The sequence below is a fragment of the Oryctolagus cuniculus genome, chromosome 12 (assembly GCF_051225735.1).
Source record: "Oryctolagus cuniculus isolate XC-2025 breed Fujian yellow rabbit chromosome 12, ASM5122573v1, whole genome shotgun sequence".
Taxonomy (NCBI): Eukaryota; Metazoa; Chordata; class Mammalia; order Lagomorpha; family Leporidae; genus Oryctolagus; species Oryctolagus cuniculus.
The window spans coordinates 18,772,716-18,797,348 of record NC_142878.1 but is presented as its reverse complement, the minus strand read 5'-3'; the positions used below and the strand labels follow the sequence as shown (position 1 = coordinate 18,797,348).

Sequence of the window (24,633 nt, the reverse complement as noted above, 5' to 3'; positions counted from 1 at the left end):
TCTGCTGGCTCATGCACCAAATGGCCGCAACAGCCAGAGCTGGGCTGGTCCAAAGCCAGGAGCCAGGACCCCCTTCCAGGCCTCCCACGTGGGTGTAGGGCCTAGGGACTTGAGCCATCTTCCACTGCTTTCCCAGGCCATAGCAGAGAGCTGGATTGGAAGAGGAGCAGCTGGGGCTGGAACTGCTGCCCATATGGGATGCCAGCACTGCAGGCTATGCCATCTCACTGGACCCTGAACTTCTTGTTTTAAGATAAAGTACATCTCTACTCTGTAAACCTATTTGTTGGAGTTCCTATTTCCAACAATTGATGGCAACCTAACAGATACGGAAACTAAAGAGGAAAGAATCACCAGGTATTGATTATATCGGAAGTGTGTCTGAACATTGAAATGGATATGTTGATTCAACTTTGGTCCTATTGATTTTATACTTTAAAATGAATAGTTGAGTGATTTACTATAGAAATGGGTTACAATATGGGTTTGAGTCACAATGTCTACTCTCCTGGGACATGCATTTGGCGCAGCAGTTAAGATGCACATAGAAAACCTGCATCCCACATCACAGGGCCTACATGTGAGGTCCAGCTATGTTCCTATTACCCGCTTCCTGCTAATGTGCACCCTGGGAGACAGAAGATAATGGCTCAGGTACTTGGATCCCTGCCACCCACGTGGGAGAGCCGGACTGAGTTCCCAGCTCACAGCTTCCACGTGGCCAAGCCCCAGCTATGGCAAGTATTTGGGATTTGGAGAATGAACCTGTAGATGATATGTCTATGTCTGTCTGTCTTTCTGTCTGTCTGTCTGTCTCTCTCTCTCATTGTCTCCCTTCTGTCCTCCCTCTCTCAAATAAGTAAAAAATTTCAGTGTCTGTTCTCTGTACAGGTTCTTGCCAATAAATCTAAAAATGAACCTATCAGCTCCAAGAAGACATGGATTCTGCCTATGTGAACCTCCTCTATGCTCTTAGCACTTCACCTGTCAGTCAGTCCACCTCAGTCATCACGTGGAGCTTTCATTCCTGCGACACAAAGCCAACTCCGCAGCCACACTGTCCGCAGCAGGATCAAGACACTGAGCTCCCTCCCACCAAAGCAACGAGTGTGTGACAGTGCCAAAAACAGACGCTCAGAACTCGCAGCCACGCATCCACTGCCTTGCCTGAGGTAAGGCATCTGCACTCTGCTCTGCTCCTTCCCAGGAAATGAGACCACAGTCTATTCCGAGTCGGTATTATTTTTAATCAATCCCAACTACCCACCTCAATCTGTTCATTTAGAAAGTTTTATGTGGGTTTTAGCATTTGCCTTGGAATATCATTCATATTATAAAAAAGGATATGATCATCTACAAATAAAATAACTCGGTCAAAAATAGGAAGGCAGCAGATGGCCAATTAAAGTATTATTATATTAAATAAGATTATTTTTAAAGGGTTTCAATGTTGGTATTTTTATTGCTTCATTAAGGAAAAAACCATACTGCATTTTACATTGTTCATGCTCTACCAACAGCCACCATGCAGCTCTGCCTGCAAACCGACGCAGCTCAGGAAGTACCTGGGGGAATCTGTATTACTTTCCCATTGCTATTGGAACCACTCGCCATGAATACAGCAGCTTAAAACACCAAAATGTAAAACCGTACAGCTCTGGAGGTCAAAAGTCTGAAATGGGTCCCATTGGCTAAAATCCATGTTGGCAGGGCTGTGCTCCTTTGAGGCCCTGCGGGAGAATCTTTATTTATCTGATTCTCCGCCAGCAGTTCTTGGGTCAGGGCCACATCACCCTGACCTCCACTGCCATCATCACCTCCACTTCTCTGGCTCTAGCCCTGCAATCTCCCTCTTACTAGAACCTTTGAGATTACCCTGGGCATTCAGATAATGAGGCCTCCCCACCCCATCCCAAGATCTTTCACTAATCATATCAGCAAACCATATCCAGGGTTCAGAGAGTAGGACAAGAATAGCTAGGGGAGTCACTTTTCTATCTACTACGAAATCTATCACAAAGAACAGAGGTTTTCTACTATTTCACCTAACCTGCAAGTATTTAAGAAACTGTTCAATTAATATTGAACCAGAATTTCAATACTTGTGATACTGTAAGACACTCCTGTCCCTCCAGAAGAGGTTCGTAGGTGAATCAAATTATAAACCCAGACACCACTCAGTCTTCCCATAGTGGGGAAAAAGGACAACTTCAAAGATATGTCCCTTGCTTTGGTTTCTAGGCAAGCTACAAGGCTAACATCACGTTGATAAAATGAATTCACTGGGAAAAGAAGTGGCAAGGAAAAGGTAAGAGACATCTGGGGAAACAGTAAATTTTGAGAAAAAAATAATATTAAAAAGGGGGGTGCTGGTATTGTGGTGCAGAAGGTTAAGCTGCCACTTGCCATGCAGGCATCCCATACCTGGAGTGTCAGTTCAAGTCCCAGCTACGCTGCTTCCAATACAGCTCCCCGCTAATGTGCCTGCGAAGCAGCAGACAACGGCTCAAGTACCTGAGTCCCGACCACCCACATGGAAGACGTGGATGGGGCTGCTGGCTCCTGGCTTCAGTCTCATCCAGCCCCAGCAGTTGCTACTCTATGGGAAGTGAACCAGTGGATGGAGATCTCTCTCTGTGTCTCTGGGTATGTGTCTCCCTCTCTATCACTCCATCTTCCAAATAATAAAAAAAAAAAAAGACTATTTCATTGTACATGATACTCCCATAATATAAAATCACCACCTAAGAGTTTTTTGTCTTTGTTCTAATCTGCTTTATATTAAGTGCTGCTTGTATTTTGTATTTTATTTTGAACATCTCTGTGTAGAACAGGAATATTTCAGACCCAATATTTGTTGACTTATTCACAGATCAATGTTCAGATTATTTTGTGTTTGTTAATGATATCTTCATACCCTTTATAAGATTTTATCAGTTTCATTTGATATGCTTTTAAAATGCTTATCACCAAACCATGCTGAGTTTGTCCAGAAAGTAATTCAGCAAATACTGATGCATATTAGTAACACCGTGTGCCTGTCTTCTGCATGGAAGCCCATCCTTATTATCCTCTTTCTGTATCAAATGCCTAGCCACAGGAAAGCCCTGCTGTACTTCAAATACAACCTTGATGCCAACCTACAGCCTGGTAATCCCAGAATTGTGCAAGGAAGTCCTATATAAAACTATGTAGAATTTGCATAGAACCTACAGATATCCCTCCATGTGCTTTAACTCATCTCTTGATTACTTCTATAATACCTGATATGCTGCAAATGTTATCACACTGTGTTGTTAAGGGAATAATAACAACAAAATTCTACATGTTTGGTACAGATGCAATCTTCCTAAGCTTAATTAGAATTTTTTTTTAATATTTCCAATCTGCAGGTGGTTGAATCGATGGATGCAGAACCCATGATGCAGAGAACGGAGTCAATGATGCTAAGCTAACAACAGCCACAACGAGGGTATCAACAGGCCCAGCATCAAAGAAGAAGGATTTCAGAGGCGGGCTTTCTTTGGAGAAGAGGTCACTTTAGCTTAGCTCAAGAGAGTAGGGCCTCGAGAGTCCCTTAGCACTGAATAGGGTCTCTTCCAACATAGGGGAGAGACAGGAAGAGGTATGTCAAGCCCAGCGCATCCTGGGAGTGGCTCCTACAAACACGGGCCATGCACAAAAGAAAGCACAGGACTATCTCAGCACTCAGACTGCTGGAATGGGACCGTGTTTGCCAATGAACAGGAAAGTCCTGGGACTGCCAAATGCTCATCCGGAAGTGAGGGCGGAGCTTCCTCTAACGAACAGATTCTACAAGGATACTGTGGCAGGTGCTTTCATGATCTGACCCAGGCTCATCGGTGCTGCTTGTTCAGTGGGCCGGTGTCACACATGCCCTCTCCATCTGGAAGCCTCCAAAAGCCTGAGACGGGAAGGGAAAATGGGATTCCTTCCCAAAGCCAAGTAAGCAAGCTCGTGACGAGCAGCTGGAGACGAGGGCCTGGCTATCAGGATGATAAACGGGAATTCATCCAAGAAATAACTGACAACTTTCTCCCAGATGAACACCCACCTTGGCAGAGGGAGAGGAGGGGAAGGGAGACACGCATGACCTACCCAGGCCTTGATTCTGCTGCTCCCACTCGATGGCATCTGGCATTTGGTAGGTGGCTCCCTCCAAGGGGCCCACGTTGTCCTGCGCGAAGCCCGGTTCCTGGGACGTTACGCCAGGGACAGTAAACCCTGGCAGCTCAGTGTCACCATCCAAGCTCTCATCCAGGGCGTCCGTGTCTTTATCTTCATCATCTTCTTCCTCATCTTCCTCTTCTTCTTCATCTTCATCTTCATCCTCTTCATCTTCATCTTCATCTCCCTCTAGGAAAAAAAATCAAAGGAAAACATGAACACAGAGAGTGAGCTGCATATTCAAACACAGGAATCTTTGAAATGATGCTAACGTCACAAAATAATTATGCTTGGCCTTTTAAAATTAATTTTTATAACCAAAGTCACACAATATGAGTTTTCCAAGGTAATGCACTCACAGGTATGTCAGATAAATATCATGTGCTATGTTTATTGGGAGTCAAGGTACAAGTAATACTGTTATTAAAGTTGTATCTGCATTTCCAAGGGCAGAAAACATCCCCTCTGGTGCCAGCACTCTGGTACTGTGCAATAAGCTGCAGCTTATACCACCAGCATCCCATATGAGAGAGCCAGTTCAAATCCTGCTGCTCCATTTCTGATCAAGCTCCTTGCTAATGCACCTGGAAAGGCAGTGGAGGATGGCTCAAATACTTGGGTACCTGCTATCCATGTGGGAGACCTAGACAGAGCTCTTGGCACCTGGATTTGGCCTGGCCCAGACCTAGCTATTGTAGTCATTTAGGGAATTAACCAGAGGATGGAAGATCTAAGATCTCTCTCTCTCTCTCTCCCCCTCTCCCTCGCTCCCTCCCTCCCTCTCTCTCTCTCTTCGCCTTTCAAGTAAATAAAACATCCCCTTCCTGTTTTCCAGGGGCCATTAAACATTTATTGGCGCCCGTTCTCCCCGGGAGGAGTGACAGAAGAAATCAGCAACAACCACATCAGAATTCCCAGTCCAAGTCTACACGGGAAAGGGGACACTTCCCAAGGACTCCGGGAAAGCAACGCCTGAAGAAGTGACCATCATCACCCCCGCAGGAGTTAACACTCGCAGTCTGCCATTTATGACTCAAAGGCACCGCAGAGTCCCAATGTCATTTTAGTTCACCAGTTTTGATCCTCCGGGAACACTTCAAGCCCCCCCCCCCCAGGGATGCCCCTCTGAGGCCCCTCCGAGTGCCTCGTCTCTCGCCTTGGTCAACACAGCAGCTCCTGAATTAAGGAACTCTGCCTGCAGGTGGAAACGAGAAGGAAGGAGGGACACTAAAGTCACTCAAGAATTCCAAGACTCTCCTTTCCTACCTTTAAACGGTCTTCTCCACACCTACCCCTTCCCTTCTAGTACTTGGAGGGTTTTCTTTTTAACTTAAAAAAAATTAGTTTTCATCTTTTTGCACTCTATGTCCTTTAACCTTGTAGAATTTAATACCTGTCACCATTCCAAAAGTCCAATGACTGTTCAATAAGCACCTAACAGGTGTTGTGCCAGGCCCGAAGGATGGAGCAATAGTGTCTCCTCCTTCATGGAGCCGATATGCCACTCATACAGCAAACACCTAGATACACCAACAGACAGATAACCTTAAACTCTGATTACAGCTGTCAAGAAGACAGAAAATGCCAGGCAATGTTATTTTAGATGGGGAGATTAAGAAAAGCCTTTCTGATAAAGTTTGAGCAGAAACCATTAAAAAAAAATCAATTCACTTGTTTAATTTAGGTCAGTATCCACCAGAAGAGCCTTCCCAGCAGAAAGAACAGCAAGAACAAAAGCCTGGATGCAGGTGTGTGCCTGCTGTGTTCACACAACGGCAATGACTGGGCGGGAGAGGGGAGGGACAGCGAGAATACTGGAAATGAGACAGGAGGAAGTAGGCGGGGGCAAATTTGACTCTGGCCCCAAGGTGGGGAAGGGCTTTATCAGAGCAAGATGTGAAGCAAGAAGACATACCAGGAGGCTGTCTGAAATCGTGGGACAGGTGACGGTGCCTTGGAATAGGGCGTTGCCCAGGGCAGGGGGAGAGATGGCCAGAGCTGGGATGTAAACCAAATGCAGAGTTCTGCTGATAATTAGGATGTCAGATAAAAGAGGAAGAGCCCACATGACTGAAAACAGGAGCTAACGATAAAGAAAAGAACCAGGAATTTGGCCGGCACTGCAGCTCACTAAGCTAATCCTCCGCCTGCAGTGCCGGCACCTGGGTTCTAGTCCCGGTTGCTGCTCTTCCAGTCCAGCTCTCTGCTGTGGCCCGGGAAGGCAGTGGAGGATGGCCCAAGTCCTTGGGCCCTCCACCTGCATGGGAGACCAGGAGAAGCACCTGGCAGCGCGCCAGCCGTAGCGGCCATTTGGGGGGTGAACCAACGGAAAAGGAAGACCTTTCTCTCTGTCTCTCTCTCTCACTGTCCACTCTGCCTGTCCAAAAAAAAAAAAAAAAAGAACCAGGAATTTTACTTGTGATGACCATACCTGTGATGACATCCCAATGCTGGAAGCTAGAGATAAAAAGTTGAGAGTCAACGGAGAAATAATGTTGAAAGCTTTGACAGTAGCTGAGATCACCAGGCTGGACACAGTCCGGTAGAGCCCTGGGAAATCCACCACAGATAAGGGAGAAGCAGAAGTGACCAAAGAGGTGACAGGAAACCCACAAAGACTTTGTCAAGGAAGGCAAAAATAAATAAATAGATAGATAGATAGATAGATAGATAAAACATTTCTAAGGGTCTCAATAATAGACAATATCCCTCTGGCTTTGACACTGGGAGGGCATTAGTGATCTTGGCAACAGTCATTTCCTTGCAATGATAGGGACAAAAGTCAGGCTGGAGTGGTGCAAAATGAATTATAAAAGAAGTAGATGCACAGTGAAGTGTTTTGTCCTACCAGTTGGGATGGCTGCTTGGGTTTGAGTTGCAGTACCACTGTCAATACCAGTTTCCTGCTACACCCTGGGAGGCAGCCAGTGATGTTTAAGTACTTGGGTACATGCCACCTATGTAGGAGCTAAGCCTGGCCAGGCCCTGGCTATTGAAGGCATTTGGGAAGTGAACCAGCAGATGAAAGATATGTGTGTGTGTGTGTGTGTGTGTATCTATCCATGCACTTCACAAATAAAACAGACAAATAAGCATTTAAAAAATAAGTAGATACAGCAAATGTAGTAAATTCTTACAGAAATTTAGCTTTTAAAAATAGAACATGGATATTAGGGCATAACTAAAGGAAGACAGAAGGTCAAGGACTGGCTCTTAAAATAGGAGACCCTAGGGGCAAGCACTGTGGCGTAGTGGGTAAAGCCACCGCCTGCAGTGCCAGCATCCCATATGGGCGCCAGTTCGAGTACTGGATGCTCCACTACAAATCCAGCTCTCTGCTATGACCTGGGAAAGCAGTAGAAGATGACCCAAGTGCTTAGGTCCCTGCATCTGTGTGGGAGACCCGGAAGAGTCTCCTGGCTCCTGGCTTCAGATCAGCACAGCTCTGGCCATTGAAGCCATCTGGGGAGTGAACCAGCGGATGAAAGACCTCTGTACCCCTCCCTCTCTCTCCCTCCCTCCCTCCCTCCCTCCCTCTCTCTCTGCCTCTCCTTCTCTGCCTCTCCTTCTCTGTGTAACTCTGACTTTCAAATAAATACATAAATCTTTAAAGAAAAGAAAAAAAAAAAACAGGAGACCCTAGAACTTGCCTACAGTGATGGGTACGACCACTTAGAGAGGGGCACTGACAATGCGGGAGGGGAGACGAAGTTGCCAGAGCAGTATCCTGAGACGCCGCAGGCACGCGACTTGGACAAGCACCGGGTTCTGCTATGTCTCAGCTTCCTCACCTGGAAAACTAGAATCCGTCCTACCTCGGGAGCTGCTGTGAGGATCACTTCAGTGGACACATAGGTACTTAGCACCCAGCCCAGCACAGCGTAGACACTGTCCAAGGTTGGCATCCAGGGCAGGGCTGGCTCAGGGACACCCTCCACTGCAATAGGAGAGGTACGGACACAAGCACAGGTATAGAAAGAAGCGTGGTGAGGGGCCAGCGCTGTGCTGTAGCAGGCTAAGCCTCCGCTTGAGGCACCTGTATCTAATACGGGCACCGGTTCATGCTCCACTTCTGATCCAGCTCCCTGAGGACAGCCTGGGAAAAGCAGTGGAAAATGGCCCAAGTACTTGGACCCCTGCACCCAGAAGAAACTCCTGGCTCTTGGCTTTGGATTGGCTCTGCTCCAGCTGTTGCAGCCATTTGGGGGGTGAACCAGCAGATGGAAGACCTCTTTCTGAGTTTCTCCCTCTCTCTGTCTGTAACTGTACCTCTCAAATAAATAAAATCTAAAAAAAAAAAAAAAAACCACAGGTGTGATAGGAGTATGTGAAAGTTACTTTCAGGCCAGCACCGCGGCTCAATAGGCTAATCCTCCGCCTTGTGGCACCAACACACCGGGTTCTGGTCCCAGTCAGGGTGCTGGATTCTATCCCGGTTGCCCCTCTTCCAGGCCAGCTCTCTGCTGTGGCCCAGGAAGGCAGTGGAGGATGGCCCAAGTGCTTGGGCCCTGCACCCCATGGGAGACCAGGAGAAGCACCTGGCTCCTGCCTTCAGATCAGCATGGTGCGCCAGCCGCAGCGCACCGGCCGTGATGGCCATTGGAGGGTGAACCAACGGCAAAGGAAGACCTTTCTCTCTGTCTCTCTCTCTCTCACTGTCCACTCTGCCTGTCAAAAAAAAAAAAAAAAAGAAAGAAAAGAAAAAGAAATTTACTTTCATATTTTTATTTTTTAAAGATTTATTTATCTATCTATTTGAAAGACAAAGCTACAAAGAGGGAGAGGTAGAGGAAAGAGAGAGGTCTTCCATCTGCTGGCTCACTCTCTAAATGGCTACAACAACTGGAGCTGGGCCTATCCAAAGCCAGGAGCCAGGAGCTTCCTCCAGGTCTCCCACGTGGGTGCAGGGGCCCAAGGCCTTGGGCCATCCTCTACTGCTATCCCAGGCCATTGCAGAGAGCTGGATCAGAAGTGGAGCATCAGGGACTCAAATCAGTGCCCATATGGGATGCCCACACTGCAGACAATGACTTTACCCAGTACACCACAGCACTGGCCCTTCATATTTCTTTTTATTTTCTCAAATCAAAAATGGAAAGGGAAACAGAACTGGTGGTGGTCTGGAGGCAAGAGGACAAAGCATGAAAAAGTCACCTGGGAGAGTGGGCGAGTGAATTCTCAGGGGGATGCGGTAGGAGCGCCAGGCAGCCCGTGTGGCCCACTCGAGATGCAACATCCTAAATTTAAAGTGAGACCCGCTGAGATGGCTTCCTCCAGCTACACTGAGTGCTTGTGTGCAGGCATGGGGCGGGGTGGGGGCGAGAAGTGAGGCACAGAGAGATTAGCCAGCAGCGAACCTTCCTGGCAGGGCCACAGAGTGTGGGGGATGAAGAGCGGGCCAGGAAGGGTGTTGACTGAGTGGAAGGAGTTAATTCCAGAGAGGAGCGGGGACTCCAGTAAGAGAGAGGTGCGGAGGAGGCTGGAGAGAGGAAAAGTGATGGTGACTGGATTATGTCAAGAGCTCGCAGGGACCATCGAGACTATCTAGGGCTCTGTTGAACTTCTCCCTGCAGACAGGACTGGCCCGAGGCTAAACAGAACACATCTTCATTTTCTAAAAAACATTTATTGATTCATTTGAGAGGCAGAGCTACAAACAGAGAGAAGGAAAGACAGAGAGAGGTCTTCCGTTGGCTAGTTCACTCCCCAGATGGCCACAATGGCCAAAGCTGCGCCGATCCAAAGCCAGGAGCCAGGAGCTTCCTCCTGGTCTCCCACGCAGGTGCAGGGGCCCAAGCACTCGGGCCATCTTCCACTGCTTTCCCAGACATATTAGCAGGGAGCTAGATTCAAAGTGGAGCAGCTGGGACTTGAACTGGCACCCGTATGGAATGCCAGCACTGCAGACAGAGGCTTAGCCTACTGTGCCACAGTGCCGGCCCCAGCATCTTCATTTTTGAAGCATCATGAAATCATTGCTCATTCTCTTACGTCCCCACAAAGCCGGGAGGCTTCTATCATTGGAATCATTGTGACAACACAACACTGACCCTCTAACATCACTGTACTCTGACCACTGCCACCACCATGGAGCACTTCAACGTGGTCCTCACCACCTTCAGGGGACACCACCTCCGTAAAGCACAGAACCATAAACCATGAACAGGATCTCACCTCACTCCAACCTTCTGTTCCAGAGAGAGGTTTGTGCCTAAGCAAGCCTGGGCCAGCAAGAAGCTGGTGGCCATGATGATGTGACCTGGAGGTCACTGTGAGAGTGAACACCTCTCACAGCCGCTCCCCGACTCACTCCCCTTCATTCTCTCCCTCTGTGCCCTGAAGTGCCCAAGCAAGACAAGAGAATCGAGGAAAACTCTCTCCAGACACAGCCTGTTGAGCGGCGCACAAAAGCAAGAAGGGGTCTGATTTACACGTGGGAGGAAAGGGGAAGGCCTTCTGGTACTTCCTGCCTCATCCCCCAGCACAGAGCAACTCCTCGACTGGCTGTCACTTCCAGTGTCTGAGAACTCGCACAGCAAGTCTGAGTGACAGCTGTGGAGAACACAAGTGCCAATAACTGCAGGGAAGACGGGAAGAAGATGGGTCTTGAGGAGTGGAATCTCTGTGAGTCTAGCCTTATTCTTTCATTCTCCTTCTTCTGTCAGCTGTAATCACTTTGTAGTTTGTCAAGCACTTTAGTTATATGTCACTTGTACCCTACTGCAAGTATCAATGAAACCATTATCACAAATCAGTAGCCAAAAAATATTATCATCTTTCCTAAGGTAAGATAATGTATTTTATAGAAGCTTGACCCAGAAATGGGAAGACTATTGAATAAAGAAAGGACAGTCTTGTCCCCTGCTGTATCACAGTGACAAGCATAGTGCTTGGCCACCAACCATGTTCAGTAAGTATTTGTTAAGTGAATGAAGGGAAGGGCAGGTAGACGGGTGGATGGACGGATGAACAATGAGACAGGGGTGGGCACTGTGGCTCAGCAGTTAAGCTGCTGCTTGCGATGCCCACATCCCAGATCAGAGCACTGGGATTTTGAGTCCTGCCTCTGCCCCCAATCTAGTTTCCTCCTAATGAGCACCCCAGGAGGCAGCAGGTGATGGCTCAAGTACTTGGGTCCCTGCCACCCATGTGGAAGACCTGGATGGAGTTCTGGGCTCCTGACTTCATCCTGGTGCAGTCCTGGTTTTGCAAGCATTTGGGGAATGAACCAGTGATTGGGGGAATCTCTCCTTTTGTCTGTCTGTCTCTATCTTTCCTGCTATGTGTGTGTGTGTGTGTGTGTGTGTGACTCTGCCTTTCAAATATGTGAAAATAAGTAAAAACATTTTTTAAATTATACAGATGCACATCTTTCCATCCAGAGTTAAAGAAACATAACATTTAATGAACAGGTAGTAAGACAATCCTCTAAATAACGCATCTTGCAACAAGCAGAAGGGCATCACGGTAGAACCTGCAGGTGCAAAATGAACTGAAGGCCCGTGACTCGCCTTCCACTCATAAAGGAAGACAAAGCAGCTGTATTTCAGTATTTCAATCTCTCAACTAGTGACACCCAAGAGAGAATGCTGTCATGGACATCTCGCACACAAGGACAACGTCACGCCATAAAAGCTTAGCAAATAAAACCAGGCCGGAAAGAGTAACAGAGGCCCTGATACAAAGGCCTAGGACGAAAGAAGAACTTACTGAATTCACAACATCAGGTCACCATGTGTAACAGACGCACGTCAGACAGAAGCGCCCAGGGACGGTGCCCAAGACGTGGCGTTCTACCTGTCCGGAGAGTCCCTGAGAAAACCGTAGCCCAGGAAGGGCAAGCTCAGAGCGCTCACCCTGGGAAGGGCAAGTTCAGAGCGCTCACCCTGGGAAGGGCATCCTCATAATTGAGGCTCCCCCCGCCCCAGGACAGCCACTGGCGACTGCTGACAGCCAGCGGCAGCAGCAGCAACACTGGCAGCTATCCAGGCAGCCAGGATGGTTCCTAAGTAGCCATCTCTCTCTCCCGACAGGCAAAACCCTGCCTTCAAGCTGCTCTGTCCCCACACCCAGACATGATACTAGTTATGGAAAATTCTCTTTTGCTCTTGGGGAATCAAGAGTCCCCTGGGAGGCCCACTAAACCCAGATGCACAGGCAGGTATAGAATAAGGGGCCTGCCATGGAGCTAAGGGAACCAGCCTAAGCATCCTTACCAAGATCAAGTCACTTAATCTGATGCTGTCACTAGCATGTCCACTCTCCAGAATTCTGACACCTAACAACCGTGAGAAGCCCATTTCAGCGTCAGCCAAAACCCTAACTCAGGTGTTCAGACAGTGGACAGGTCCACACATAACAGGGAGCAGGACACGGTTCAGTTTCTGACTACTATGCTTAAGAAGAACTGAAATGGTCAAAATTCAAACTATCCGGGCCAGCGCTGTGGCATAGCAGGTAAAGCCACCATCTGCAGTGCCAGTATCCCATATGGGTGCTGGTTCAAGTCCCGGCTGCTCCACTTCCGATCCAGCTCTCTGCTAAGGCCTGGGAAAGCACTGAAAGATGGCACAAGTCCTTGGGCCCCTGTATCCACATGGGAGACCCAGAAGAAGCTCTTGGTTCCTGGCTTCGGATCAGCGCCACTCTAGCCATTGCAGCCATCTGGGGAGTGAGCCAGCAGATGAAAGACCTCTCTCTCTCTCTCTCTATGCCCCTGCCTCTGCCTCTGCCTCTAACTCTGCCTTTCAAATAAATAAATAAATAAAAGCTTTTAAAAAAAATTCAAACTATCAAACATGAAATCAAAATGTCAGGTAGGAGTGCAGTGTCACATGGCTCAAGGATGCCTGGTGGTATTTAGTGGTTTGTCCAAGCAGAGAATGTCCTATTGCGAGTAGTAGCAACAAAGCAATGTGTATCAACATTCCCTCTCTAAGCCAGCTTTACCTGCCAGCCACTCTGACAGAATCTCTCAGCAGCCGCTTCGCACCCACCACCATGCTCTGTACTCACGTGGGGCTCCTGTGGGGAGCGTACGATGGTTTTACAAGCACTAGCCTTCAATCTGACATTATTAGCTTCGTAAGCTTCGTTTAACTTACAGACTACTTAGCTGGATGCTCAAACATCACAGCAGGACCTAAAATGAGTTTGTTCAGAGCCGGAATGTTTGCCTCTCCAAGGCAAGCTTTCATTGCAAAGGTTTCTGGAGGAGGGGGAGGGGGAGGGGGAGGGGAGGGGGAGGGAAGGGGAAGGGGAGGGGAGGGGGAAGGGGAAGGGGAAGGGGAGGGGAGGGGGGAGAGAGAGAAAGAGAGAAAGAGAGAGAGGGAGAATGAATCTTCCACCTACTGGTTCACTCCCCAAATGGCTACAATGGCCAGGCTATGCCAGGCCAAAGCCAGGGGCCCAAACTCCATCCCGGTCTCCCACATGGGTGGCAGGGGCCCATGCACTTGGGCCATCTTCCTCTGCTTTTCCCAAGTGCATTACCAAGGAGCTCCATCAGAAGAGGAGCAGCCAGCACTCAAACTGGCACCCACATGAGATGCTGGCATCACAGGCAGTGCCTCAGCCTACTACGTCACAACACCAGCCCCCATTAAACTATTTTTTTTAAAAGATAGCATTTGAGACACCTGCTCCCCTTATCAGAACACTCAGGCTCACTGCCCTCTGGCTTCTGCTAATGCAGACCCTGAGAGGCGGCCGTGATGGCTCAAGAAGCTGGTCCCTGCCACTCGTATGGAAGACCTGAACTGCATGCCCAGGTCCTGGCTCCAGCCCTTCAGGCATTCAGGGGGTGAACCAGCAGATGGATGCTCTTCTGTGTGTGTCTCTCTCTCTCTCCCACTTCCTCTTCCTGTCAACAAAATAAATAAGAGGTTTTTTTTTTAATGGATCATGAAAAATGGAATTTAAAGATAAATTTATATTAGAGTAAAAACACTTGAAATCCATGCAGCTTTTTTCAAAATATATATTTTCCATGAACTGCTGGAAGACCCTGTATTGGTCCTTGTCCCTTGTCTCTGAAGGTAATGGCTCTGGATTATTCCAGTGGAGTTTTTCTTGAAGGAGAAACATGTGTGGCCATGGGTTTTCCTGTGACCTCCTTGCCAATATCACCAAAAACCTTTGTAGCAAAATGACTTACATACACAGAGTGACTAAAAGGTGCTGCTTTCATTCCCAGATTTTTCTTTTTTAACTTGGGCATCAAAATTAGGCACAAAACTTAAAAGCCAGAAAAGATTGGACTTCTCCTGAGAAAGTGAAGCGTTTGTCCAGCAGGTGGCTCCCCAGGATCAGGAGGCGCCGAGGAACCCCACAAGTTTCTGAGCTTGTCACCGCAAAAGCCAGCGGCGGTCAGCACGAGGCCCGCAGAGTTTACAGCACGTCACTGCACTTCTAGAATCTGAGCTCTTCCTGCAAAGTGATTTACACTTTCACTAGGTACTATTAGCTATGCACAAAATATAGGCATGTATTTATGTGCTAAGAAGCTTAATAAGAAACATGGCCCCTGTATCTGATTATTAATATAATTTATTAGTATAATACTATAATATAATATAATACTATATATACTATAATATATATAATATACTATATATACTATAATACTAGTTTCAGTATTTGTATTTTCATTTTCTTCATAGTATATTTTTATAACACTTTTTAGTTTTGACATAGTTAATCAATATTCTATAGATAACAATTTGTGTATCATATCTAAAAAATCTTTTATCATGAGGTCAGAAAAATTTTCTATAATTTTATCCAAATTATGAAGTTTTGCCTTTCACATGTTTTTATTTTTTATTTCTTTTTTGAATGTTTATTTATTTGTGCAAGGCAGAGAAACAGAGACAGAGAAAAGAGGGAAAGAGATCTTCCATCCACTGGTTCTCTCTCCAAATGCTTGCTTCCAATCCAGCTTCCTGCGAATGCATCCTGGGAGGAAGCAATTGACAGCCCAAGAACTTGGGTCCCTACCACCCGCGCTGGAAACATGGATGGAGCTGCTGCTGCAGCCTGGTCCAGCCCTGGCTACCGTGGGAATGTGGAGAGTGAGCCAGCAGATGAAAGCACTTTCGCACTCTCAACATATGAGTAGACTGTAAAGGAAAATAATATTATTACAACATTATGTACAGAAATGTGAGCGCCCATACATATTCAAAATATCAACATCCATTCAGATCCAAAAACAAAAACAAAACTGTCAGCAAACTTTAAAAAGGGGGCAGTTCCGCCGGCGCCGCGGCTCACTAGGCTAATCCTCCGCCTAGCGGCGCCGGCACACCGGGTTCTAGTCCCGGTCGGGGCGCTGGATTCTGTCCCGGTTGCCCCTCTTCCAGGCCAGCCCTCTGCTGTGGCCAGGGAGTGCAGTGGAGGATGGCCCAGGTGCTTGGGCCCTGCACCCCATGGGAGACCAGGAAAAGCACCTGGCTCCTGGCTCCTGCCATCGGATCAGCGCGGTGCGCCGGCCGCAGCGCGCCGGCCGCGGCGGCCATTGGAGGGTGAACCAACGGCAAAAGGAAGACCTTTCTCTCTGTCTCTCTCTCTCACTGTCCACTCTGCCTGTCAAAAAAAAAAAAAGGGGGGGGGGGGCAGTTCGATGGGGTTAGCCAGCCTGGGTGGCTTAAAGCATCAGGACGTATTTTCTCGCGGTTCTGGAAGGTGTTAGCCCAGCGGGTTGCCAGCGAGGCCTTTCTTCCTGGCTCACAAATGGCTGCCCCCTTGCTGTGTGCTCACGTGGCCTTCCCTGTCTCAGAGACAACTCTCTGGTGTCTCTTCCTCTCTGTATAAGGACACCTCTCCTCTGACCTCATTTAACCTTACTCACTCCCCTTAACGGCTCTATCTCCAAATAGAGTCCCACTGGCTGTTAGGTTTTCAACATGTGATTCTTTTTAAAGATTCATTTTATTTATTTGAAAGGCAGAGCAACAGAGAGAGAGAGGGATAGAGAGATATTCCATCCCCTGGTCCACTCCCCAAATGGCCATAAAGGTGGGGCTGGGCCAGGGCAAAGCCAAGAACCGGGAGCATCATCCTGGTCTCCCACGTGGGTACAGGGGCCCAAATTCTTGAGCCATCCTCTGCTACCTTCCCAGGTGCATTAGGAAGGAGCCGAATCGGAACGGAGCAGCTGGGTCTCCAACCAGCGTTCCAACATGGACGCCAGCATTGCAGGGGAGTAGCGTAACCTGCTGAGCCACACCGGCCCCAACAAATTCTTAAGGAACAAAATTCAGTTGCTAACATGGGAAAAATACTGACAAGACACCGCCAGTGAACGTATTCAGCCCACCTGTATTCACTGCCATCAACGACAAGTTTATATCTGTCCGTTTAATTTAATTTGTTCCAATTTTTTGTGCTTAATTTTTTTTTCCTCTCTTGGCTTCTTCTTAAGTGTTCAAAAATTTTTTCTTATTCTATTTTCTCCTACTACTGGTGTGTACATTATACATGCTACTACATTTCTTTCTCAGCTGTTCCTCTTCAATTTTTACCGTGCATACTGAACAAAGCCTAAATTTAATCACTGTCTTACCACTCCTCCAAAAAAGCTTTAGAGTACTCTAATCCTGATTACACCCTCCCAATTCATACTCCTCTGTGCACATATTTTAGCTCTGTCCTCTGTTCCTGCTCTGTTAAGTCAGAAATCATTACATTTTATAAAGGTGTTTATTGTCCATGTGCCTGCTTACCAATTTATTTGCTCACTATTTCTTGTATTTCAGCCCTTCCTTCGAAGATTATTTTTCTTCTTCCTTAAATGCATCCTACAGAAGCTCCTTTTTCCTTTTTAAAAATCTACGGTTAGTCATTTTGCTTTTATTCTTTTTTAAAAAAGATTTATTTATTTACTTGAAAGTCAGAGTTACACAGAGAGAGGAGAGGCAGAGAAAGAGGTCTTCCAACTGCTGCTTCAGTCCCCAGATGACCGCACCAGCCGGAGCTGTGTCAATCCGAAGCCAGGAGCCAGCAGCTTCTTCCAGGTCTCCCACGCGGGTGCAGGGGCCCAAAGACCATCTACTGCTTTCCCAGGCTACAGCAGAGAGCTGAATCAGAAGTGAAACAGCCAGGTCTCGAACTGGCGCCCATATGGGATGCTGGCGCTGCAGCCCAGGGCGTTAACACAGTGTGCTACAGTGCCAGCCCTTGCTCTTATTCATTACACAGGCCTATAATCCTAGGTCACTAGTTAATTTCTCTCAGAACTTTGAAGATGTGAGTCTTCAGTCTTGTAGCTTCCATACCCATTATTAGTGATCTCACATTTGCTGCCCAGCTACACACTGTTCCTTTGGAAACAGTCTCTTTTCCCTGTCTTCATGATTCTTCAATTTCACTTCAGTGCATCCTGGTAAGCATGTCTCTATTTTTAACTTTTTTATTGATATGTGCCATACAAATAAAAACCTGACAAGTCCCAACTGTATAGCTAATAAGCTATCACAATGTGAACAGGCCAGCATATCTACTATCTAGATATTTTTTTCAAAAAAAAGGAACATCTTACTTCCTTCAGGTACCCATTACTACCTAAAGGAAAGCACAGTCCTCACTTCTGGCATCACAGCTAAGACTTGCAGGTTTTCTGATATTTGCATAAATGGAATTATAAGGTGTGTATGAGGGATCTTCAAAACGGTCCATGAAAAATGCATGGATTTCAACTGTCTGTGCAAAACTAAACTGATCTTTCAATTCCATCTCCCATGAATTTTTTTGAAGTCCCTCTTACTTCTTCGACTGTGAGATTCAACCATTCATCTGAATTTCTGGTGCCATATTGAAGTCCCACAACTTCCTAGTGATGGACAGTGGGACAGTTTCATATTTTTGCTTCTTCAAGTGAAGCAGCTGTGAACATTCCTGTATGTCTTTTAATGTACTTCTGTGTGTTATTGTTTGTCATGTGTGGTCCCTGTGGGTACCTGTGGGCTTTTTTTTTTTTAAGATTTTTCATTTATTTATTTGAGAGGTAGAGTTACGGACAGTGAGAGAGACAGACAGAGAGAAAGGTCTTCCTTCCGTTGGTTCACTCCCCAAATGGCCGCAACGGCCGGAGCTGTGCCAATCCAAAGCCAGGAGCCAGGTGCTTCCTCTGGGTCTCCCATGTGGGTGCAGGGGCCCAAGGACTTGGGCCATCCTCCACTGCTTTCCCAGGCCACAGCAGAGAGCTGGACTGGAGAAGGAGCAGCCGGGACTAGAACTGGTGCCCATATGGGATGCCAGCGCTGCAGGCGGAGGATCAGCACTGGCCCCCAGGGCTTCTTGTGTCCACGGAATCTTATCTCAGTTCTGGAAAATTTTTTAGCAATTCTTTTATTAAAAAAAATATTTATTTATTTGAAAGGAAGAGTTGAGAGAGAAAGAAACAGAGACAGAGCTATCTTCCATTCACTGGTTCACTCCCCAGATGGCCACAACGACCAGGGCTGGGCCAGACTGAAGCCAAGAGCCAAGAGCTTCATCCAGGTCTCCCACACCCTGCACCCTCAGGGGCCCGAGGACTTAGGCCATTCTCTGCTGCTTTCCCAGGCACATAAGCAGGGTGCTGGATGGGAAGTGGAGCAGCCAGGACTTGAACTAGTGCCAACATTGCAGGCAATGAGTGAACCCAACACCAACCCAGGATGCCCCGACACTGGCCCTGGCACCGCTCTTCTTGTTTCTTGCAACTGTCTCTATTTTCTCCTGTGGGAAAATAAGACAAGTTCTCTGTCTCAAGTTCTCACTCTATTCTCCACATAGCTGAGCTTCTGTTTTGTGCTAATTTGTCCCTTTGTGCTCTATCTCTAGAATGTCTTCAGGTTGATTTTCCAACTGATTAATTCTTTTGCAGATGTACTTAGACCATCATTGAAGGGTTTACTAATTTTTCCCAACAATTATGTTCATATGTCTAAATGTTTTATTTAGAAATTTAGTATTTGGCCGGCACTGCAGCTCACTAGGCTAATCCTCCACCTGTGGCGCCAGCACCCTGGGTTCTGGTCTCGGTCAGGGCGCCGGTTTCTGTCCTGGTTGCTCCTCTTCCAGTCCAGCTCTCTGCTGTGGCCCAGGAGTGCAGTGGAGGATGGCCCAAGTCCTTGGGCCCTGCACCTGCATGGGAGACCAGGAGAGGCACCTGGCTCCTGGCTTCGGATCAGCATGGTGCGCCGGCCACAGCGGCCATTTGGGGGTGAACCAACAGAAAAGGAAGACCTTTCTCTCTGTCAAAAAAAAAAAAAGAAATTTATTATTTATTTATTGACTATTTAAAAAAATCTGCTGGGGCTGGCATTGTGGTATAGCAGGTAAAGCCAGCGCTGCAACCATATGGGTACCGGTTCGTGTCCCAGCTGCTCTACTTCCAATCCAGCTCCCTGCTCATGTGCCTGGGAAAGCAGCAGAGAATGGTCCAGTTGGATTTCTGCACCCATGTGGGAGACCTGGAAGAAACTCCTGGCTCCTGACTTCGGTCTGTCCCCACCCTGGCCACTGTAGCCATTTGGGAAGTGAGCCAGCAAATGGAACGTCTGTCTGTCTGTCTCTCTCTTTCTCTAACTCTTTCAAAGAAATAAAAATAAATCTTAAAAAAATTCTGCAGCGGGGTGGGGGGTGCATTGTGGCATAGCAAATTAAGCTGCCACCTGCAACGTTAGCATTCCATGGAGGCACCGGATCAAGTTCTGGCTGCTCCACTTCCAATCCAGCTCCCTGATAATGCACCTGGGAAGGAAGCAGAAGGTGGCTCAAGCACTTGGGCCCCCATCATCTACATAAGAGACCCAGATCCCCTGGCTTTAGCCTGGCCCAAATCCAGCTGTTGCAGCTGTTTGGGGAGTGAACCAGTAAATGGAATATCTCTCTGTCTCTGTAACTTTCACTTTCAAATTAAAGTAAATAAATAAATAAAGCTTAATAAATAATCTGTTGTGTTATTTTGAGAGTTGCCTATTAATTGCTCAATTTTGTGAATTCACCTTTTCTTTTAATAACCCTTTCATACTAAACTATCACATGGAATATAAAGAACCTCGTATCTAAGGTCCTAAGTATGAACAGTGGCCCAATTGTTTGTCTTTTCTGCTTACTCTCTGTGATGGTTTGTTTCTTTATTACAAGCTCACATTTGCTTGATTTAATATAGGAAACGTGTGGATCTCTATTGGGCATGCTCTTTTGAAAAATGTACATTTGCTGCCCCAAGACCGAGCTACGCAGTATAATCCTTGGAGATTTTTCTGAATGCTCACAATCTCATTAATGCATTTCAGCATACGTTTTATCCAAACATCTATCTAGTCATTTTGCTATGTTAGGGCTCACCAGAGTTTTCTGTTAGAAGTTGAAATCCGAATGATATACTTTTCAAAAGAATCCTTATTACCTATACTTGAGATAGACCCAACAAGTTGAGCAACAGATGTTAGTTGTTTTTCAAAATCTACTTTCAAATTCTCACTAGAGCATTTGTAATCTGCGGTGCATTTTAAAATTAAATAAAGTCTCCAATGTTATTGTTTTTAAATATTACCTTCTTTAAACATTCTTGTCAATTTCTTCAGTTTTTTCTTTTATACATGCCTCACCACCATGATTTTTTTTTTTTTTTTTTTTTTTTTTTTTTTTTTTTGACAGGCAGAGTGGACAGTGAGAGAGAGAGACAGAGAGAAAGGTCTTCCTTTGCCGTTGGTTCACCCTCCAATGGCCGCCGCGGCCGGCGCGCTGCGGCCGGCGCACCGCGCTGATCCGATGGCAGGAGCCAGGAGCCAGGTGCTTTTCCTGGTCTCCCATGGGGTGCAGGGCCCAAGCACCCGGGCCATCCTCCACTGCACTCCCTGGCCACAGCAGAGGGCTGGCCTGGAAGAGGGGCAACCGGGACAGAATCCGGCGCCCCGACCGGGACTAGAACCCGGTGTGCCGGCGCCGCTAGGCGGAGGATTAGCCTAGTGAGCCGCGGCGCCGGCCTGCCACCATGATTTTTAAACCTCCCATGTTAGTCTCTCTTTACTGAATTTCAAACCTCCTATTACCTAGGAAATGCAGACATGCACCACATAACAATGTTGGGTCAATGATGGACCAACTCTGTGACTGTGGTCTCATAGATCATCACTTAGTGACACTGTAGCCGTCTTGGTTTCTGTAAGTCCACTCTAAGTACATTCATTCTATCATGTCCACACAATGGCAAAACTGCCTACGGATACTTTTTGCAAAACATATCCCCACGGTTCTGTGATGCATGAGTATACAACAACCTAAAATTTCCTCCACTCTAACCTAACAAATATTTAGAAGGATACAAGGAGCCAGCATTGTGGCATACCAGGTTAAGCTGTTGACTGCGATGCTAACATCCCAAATCAGAGCCCTGGTGGCTGCACTTCTGATCCAGCTTCCTGATAATGCACCTGGGAAAGCAGCAGATGGAGGCTAAAGCATTTGGAACCCTACCACCCATACGAGAGACCTGGATGGCATCCCTGGCTCACGGCTTCAGCCTGGCCCAGCCCTGGCTGTTACAGTCATTTGGGAAGTAAACAAGGGAATAACAGAAAATCTCTCCTCTCCTTCTCTCTCCTTCCCTCCCTTTCTCTGAAGCTCTGCTTTTCAAATAAATAACTTTTTTAGAAAATTTTAAAAAGAAAAGGTACACTCAAGAGAAAATAAAAAGGCTTGAGACAAGACAGTCCCCTTGAAGCACCAGTACAAACGAATTTAAATGCAATCCATGCTTCAGATAAATGTCTAAATATTTCACTTCATTTACTATTTCTTTCTTTTAAATTTGAGGATTCTGCTCCTGACAAAGTCATCCCCCAAGTCTGGGGAAAGAGCTAAAGAGGTCAGTGCACACAGCTAGCCTCCCATTTATCATTTGTGCGTAATCCCACGTCAGCCCTGACCTCATGTCGTTGGTGTATTCCCCAGTATCACCTATAAATCATGTCACAATTGAATTGAGTCATCCTATGAGATAAAACCCCACGGCAATAACTCTAAGTTCCAGAGCCTAACTCCTGCTCATTAAACAACTCACTTCTGTTCTGAGGACAACCTCCTGTACACTTTTATTTCTCTCTGGAAAATGAGACTACAGCAATACTATCCTATTTCTCCAGGGTGCCATAAAGAGAAACATAAAAGCCATATTAATATTGTAACTATAAATTTTAAGCCATCTGGAACAAAATCTTTCTCTCCAGCAATTTAGTAATCTTAAAGGAATATGCACCTAAAACATACATAAAAAACTTGTATATAAAAATCCACATGCACTCAAAAGATAAATTACAGGTTGTTTGGTTTGATTATTGATTTTGCAAAAATGTGCATAAAAGTAATTTCCTCTTTGAAATGTAAGATGTGACTCAACCTATCCAGAGTAAGGTTTATACAATAATTTGTGGAAATCCGTGTTTGCTTTGCCATGCTGTATGCATTTAGCTCCTCGGAATGGAGATCTTGTCTTCATCCTGTGCCCTACCAACCCCTAGGATCAAGCATTGTGCCTTGCACATAGAAAGCATTCACTATATGTTGACCGAACGGCGATATACTAAAAGGTATGTTAATTATCTTCCTCTTCAAAGTAAGTATCAATGTCTTTATACTCCAATATAATTGTATTAACAGATACATGTTTCAAATGAGTATGATATCAACTTTTTAAGGAAAATCTATCTATGTGCTCTTGTCACACTGGGTGGGTAAGTGGGTGGGTGGGAGCAAAAAGAGGAAAAACAACCCGTGTACAAATTAACTCCCAGAACATTTCTAGAGAAGCCCCCTCCCTCCCTTCCCTCCCCCATGCCCCAGCTTCCCCAGAAGAGTTTAAAGAATCAATCAAATTCCCCCTACCTGGTTGGGTGCAGACATACAGACCCCCACAAGAAGGAAACGAAATGATGTGCAATTCCTCAGTGGGACCTCAGAAACCGAAGCGAATTCTTACTGACATCCCAGCAAACTGGGATTGGGATCACTGATTCATTGACATAGAAGTGCTCCATTCCAGGCCCAAAATAAGCACTGGATTTAACCAGCAAGGCAAGACGAGTTGGAAGTGCATCAATTAAACAAGATGAGGGTCCTAAAACCAGGCACTCAGTCACCGATCTGTGCACACGAACAGGCAGAAAGACCTGACCTACTCTCCAGCAGGCTACGCAGAATTCAGTTAAGAGTCACAAACTCAGGGCAGGGATTACGGCACAAGGAGTTAAGCTGCCACCTGGGACACTCGTTTCTCATCCCAAAGTGCTGGTTCCAGCCCCAGCTACTCCACTTCAGATGGAGCTTCCTGCCAGATGGTGCCTCCCTGCCACTCGTGAAACACAGCCACATGGAGTTCCAGGCTCCTCTGTTTGGCCTGGCCCAGCACCAGCTGTTTGCAAGCATTCAGGGAGCGAACCAAAAGATGGAAGATCTCTCTCCCGTCTCTCCCTCTCTATCACTCTGCTTTCAAATAAATAAATAAATCCTAAATAAAAATTAGTATGCTAAAAACATTACGTGCACAGTCTCACTGAACTATCAAAACAATCCAAGAGGTAGAAAAATCAGGTCCCTGCTTTATAGTCAGGAAAATTGAAGTCTAACGACATTAAATAACCTGGTCTGGATCACAAAGCTTATTCACAATGGAGCTAAGACTTTGGCTCAGGCAAGTCCATGGTGGGGAAGAAGCAGCACTGTGTTCCCTGTACTACACTCACTACCTGAGAAGGGTACATCTGAGCTGAGCAGCTTATGTGTCACCCTCCTGTCCTCATTTTAACGTCATAGCCCTCTGTTTATTAAAAAGCAGCATAGCTGGCCGGCGCCGTGGCTCACTAGGTTAATCCTCCACCTTGCGGCGCCGGCACACCGGGTTCTAGCCCCGGTCAGGGCGCCGGATTCTGTCCCGGTTGCCCCTCTTCCAGGCCAGCTCTCTGCTGTGGCCCGGGAGTGCAGTGGAGGATGGCCCAAGTGCTTGGGCCCTGCACCCCATGGGAGAGCAGGAGGAAGCACCTGGCTCCTGCCATCAGATCAGTGTAGCGCGCCGGCCGCGGCGGCCATTGGAGGGTGAACCAATGGCAAAGGAAGACCTTTCTCTCTGTCTCTCTCTCTCACTGTCCACTCTGCCTGTCAAAAAAAAAAAAAAAAAAAAAAGAAAAAAAAAGAAAAGAAAAAAGCAGCATAGCTTGCAGATTATTTGCTACAGAGTGTGGCAGGAGGACCCTACTACCATGCAGGTGTATGAGCTGCTGAGAACAATGCTATCCTTGCCCAGGAATGAATCACGTCCTTCACAAGGAGTCATCTTCCTCTGAAGGGCAGGACACAAGGTGTCAATCATGCTTGCCCTTGGTTAACTGCCTAGGGATGCAAGGTGCGTCCTTCAGCCTGGAAAGCAGGACAGACAGTGTGTACGTGGGGTGCTCTCGG

General features: G+C 46.9%; 1 protein-coding gene across 1 annotated transcript in view; it reads right to left on the bottom strand.

The window, feature by feature from the left end:
• The window catches only part of ARMH4 (armadillo like helical domain containing 4), a 156,506-nt gene that overhangs the window by 93,640 nt on the left and 38,233 nt on the right, over window positions 1-24,633 (bottom strand). Inside the window, exon 5 of the mRNA XM_008269710.5 lies at window positions 4,120-4,377. Coding sequence (XP_008267932.2) covers window positions 4,120-4,377 — 258 coding nt within the window. The remainder of the gene's footprint in view (window positions 1-4,119; window positions 4,378-24,633) is intronic.